Genomic DNA, 3,550 nt, shown 5'->3' with positions numbered 1-3,550 from the left:
TATATGGCAAAGTTTAAGTGCTTGGGAGGTATGAAAAAGGAAAAAATAATAGGAAGAGGGTGAGAATAAAGTAAGGAAAAAAATCCTGGGTCTTGAATGGTGGCAATGGCATTTAAAGACACATCACATCCGAAGCCATATAAAAATCTAATGTTTCATGACTGCAGATGCGGTCTTTAAACTGACTGGCCTTGGCTGGTTCAATCCCTTACACTAACTACCACCTAAGATAATGGGATTTTGTGTCAATTATTCACAATCACATACAACCTCGCAACCGTGGAAAGCAAGTGTGTGTATATAATACTTTAGTTCACTTCAAATAAATTTTACCCTGTATAGCTTGGACCATTGCGAGAGTTGACGTGCCCAGGGTTCAAATTAGTTGAAAAGCTTGTCTTTGAACACTAAGATCGTACAACTTGACTGGAAGAAAAACTGACCAAATTATATATTATGTAGTATAAAAAGCAATGGCTACAAACTTTTTCTTCCTAACCAGGGGCCAGCAGTTGGGAAAGATCACATCTGTTTTCACGAGCTTCTATCCAGAATTAAGAAACTAGAGAGCACAATATTTTGTATCACAAAGAAAGATATAGCTGTCACTTTCTAAAATATTTGCATAACATCAGAAATAAAATGGATCACCTTCCAATGAATCTGAAAAAAGGCATATCTAACGACTGGAAGCTAAAGGACTTTACAGCATGCATTAAGCGCTACACGTGGCCAGTATACGCACTGTTTGGTATTCTAAAATAAGTTGACTACAGCTTTCAACTCTCCATACTTGTAATATGGAAACACTAATAAGCAATAATGTTCAGAAATCTGGACAGCTACTATAGACTACAGCTACCACATATGATCCATAATTGTACTACACAAATTTTAATGTCTAGCATCGTAGGAACCTTCAATCATAAAATCACATCTTCTAGATGAAGATAAAATAAGCCAACAGACTTGACTAATTAAAAATGATAAAAATAGTTTCTCCTAACTTTTAGAAGTGTGATGGAGCTTCTTATTTCGTGCTTAAAGTGAGATGTATGTAATAATAATAATATCTGGACCTCATGTGTCAATATCTGTTAGCTTGACTGTGTAGGTACTCTGGCCACAGCTCCCCCGCTTGCTCAGTGGTGATACTGTCGCAGGGAGGGATCATAGGGCCAAAATGGCAGTGGGTATAGGGTATGTTGGCTGGCTTGGGGGGATTGGTTCATGCCATCCAGCGCAGCATGGTTCTGCATGTGTGGCGGCCACTGGGGGGTGCTGGATGGTGTCTGAGTCGGTCGGATCACTCCCATATGACTCAAGTTGTCTGCCGTCATTCGACCCAGGTTGTCTCCTAGTCGGCCCATGGGGTCCGTGGCACTGCCACGACTCATACTGCGCAGGTTGTCTCCCAGACGACTGTAGTTATCACGCTCGTCATAGTGAGACATGGTGTCAGACATGCGGCTCTGATTCTCTGCCATGCGCCTCAGGTGCTCTGCCAGGTAACCGCCTGGAGTGCTGCTCATTCTACCAAAGTTCTCTGCAGCCATCCGGCCTAAGTTGTCTGTCATGTGTGGAGTGTCTGTAATGCGGCCTGGGCTGTCTGTGGCAGAGCTTCTCATGTCACTCATGTGGGACTGTGGAGCAGCAGATATGCGCCCCGAGTCATCACTCATGTGTCCTTGGCTGGCAGTCATCCGTGTGAGATCTTGTGGCATGTGCAGGGGATCCTCAGTCACAGCCATGGAGTGGTGCTGACTCATTCTCATCTGCTCTTCTGCCTCAAGCTGCTCCTTCATCAGCCCTGGGGTGTCCCGACGGTCTGTCATATGTCTCATGTCCATGTGGCTGGCTGTGTCTCTCATGTGCAACTGGCTCTCATCCATTGGCTCAGAGCCCTCTTGCTTCATAGATAAACTAACTGTTGAGCCCAGGGACACTCCCAACATATTTTTCACAGCAGAATTAGCAGCACCATAGGCTTTTTCACGTATGTCTTCTGGTGCTAAATGGTGAGACAAAGGAGATGAAAGGTACTCTGGATGATCTGGTATCTCATCTGGTAAACCTTCAACGTGCATGTTGTGTATCTTTTTCTTGTGCACTTTGAGGTTGTAATCATTGGCAAAGTACTGACCACACACCTCACACTCATGGTTGAATTCTGTTGGGCCAAAGTGCTTCTTAAGGTGCTGGCAGAGACCTGCCCTCTGATTGAAAGTCTGCCCACAGTGCTCACACGAATACTCTTTGTCCAGTGAATGCGTCTTGAGGTGCTGCTGCATGTTGCTCTTCTGGCTGAAGGTCTTGCCGCACTCGGGGCAGGGGAAGTTCCCTCCCTGGTGGACCAGTTCGTGCTTCTCCAGGTACTTCCTACTGGTGAAGAGCTTCCCACAATAGCAGCAAGGGAGGCTGTCATTGCTGTGCACCTCCATCAGATGGCGTCTGAGATCTGTCTGCTTGAACATGGTGCCACAGATGACACAGGGAATGTCCTCGCGGTCCTCATGCCATTTGACATGCTGGAGGTACGTTGTGCGCTTGTTGAAGGTCTTACCACACATGTTGCACTGGAAGTCCCCATACATAAGGAGCTCCTTCTGGTTGTGCGTGCCATGCTGCTCGGCCAGCCGCAGGTGCTTCTCCAGCTTCTCCCTCCACGAGAAGCCCTCTCCGCAGGACTCACACAGGTACAGGTTGTTCACCTTCTCGTAGATTTTGCACTTGCCAGAGGTCTCCAACTTGGTGATGTGGAAGTCGAAGTTGGGCTTGTGGTAGAAGTGGACCTGGCAGTAGTGACACACGTATTTGACTTTGTTCTTGTGGTTGTTGTAGTACTCTCTCCTCTTCTCGATTTCCTCCTTGGTCAAGATGGGCCGGGGCAGCATCTGCATCTGGGAGTTGCCATTGGAGGTGTTGGCCAGGTCGTGCGGCCCATTGGCCCCCGGGTGGTGGCCCTTGTTCTCCTCCGAGGGCTCATTTTTCACCACCATGCCGTCTTTGAGGATGATCTGGGGCTCGAAGATGTTGCCGTCCTCATCGATGGTGTCAGGTCTCTGCATCCCAGGGCCATCTGGAATGCAGCGCACTGGTCAAGTCTTGCTCCTCTTTTAGGCTCAGGAGAATGTCTTGCATGAATGTCACTATGCAATATATAACACTCTTAGGTTATCCGCTTAAAAGTAAATTTTTAAGATTAGCCTTATAGTAGATTCTTAGGATTATCATAATCTTAACAGTAGAAAATTTAACATAAAATTTCCAATCATATCCAGATAAAAAGAGCGTTCTAAAGTTATAGCAAGAGCCAGATTTCTACTAAGAGTGAAGTCCTTATATCAAAGATGCTGTTAATTTAAATTTGTTAAACAGGGGCCAAATCAATACAAAGACAAACAATCTATTTCAGACACAGGGAGGAAAATTCATCCACATAACCACACCAAGTCCAATGCAATGGTGTGCTACCTCCACAAAACGTGTTATTATCGTGTAGTGGCATTCAAATCAAGTCTCACATACATGCACAATCACGTAGGGGGAG

General features: G+C 45.7%; 1 protein-coding gene across 2 annotated transcripts in view; it reads right to left on the bottom strand.

The window, feature by feature from the left end:
- The window catches only part of LOC119588492, a gene marked incomplete in the record, with an annotated part of 64,764 nt that overhangs the window by 137 nt on the left and 61,077 nt on the right, over positions 1-3,550 (bottom strand). For both annotated transcript variants that reach the window (XM_037937136.1, XM_037937137.1), the window contains 1 exon segment: positions 1-3,079. In XM_037937136.1, the coding sequence (XP_037793064.1) occupies positions 1,143-3,079 (1,937 nt within the window).

Source organism: Penaeus monodon, chromosome 24, assembly GCF_015228065.2.
Source record: "Penaeus monodon isolate SGIC_2016 chromosome 24, NSTDA_Pmon_1, whole genome shotgun sequence".
Lineage (NCBI taxonomy): Eukaryota > Metazoa > Arthropoda > Malacostraca > Decapoda > Penaeidae > Penaeus > Penaeus monodon.
The sequence above is the reverse complement of the archived record's forward strand: the minus strand, read 5'-3'. Positions and strand labels throughout refer to the sequence as shown.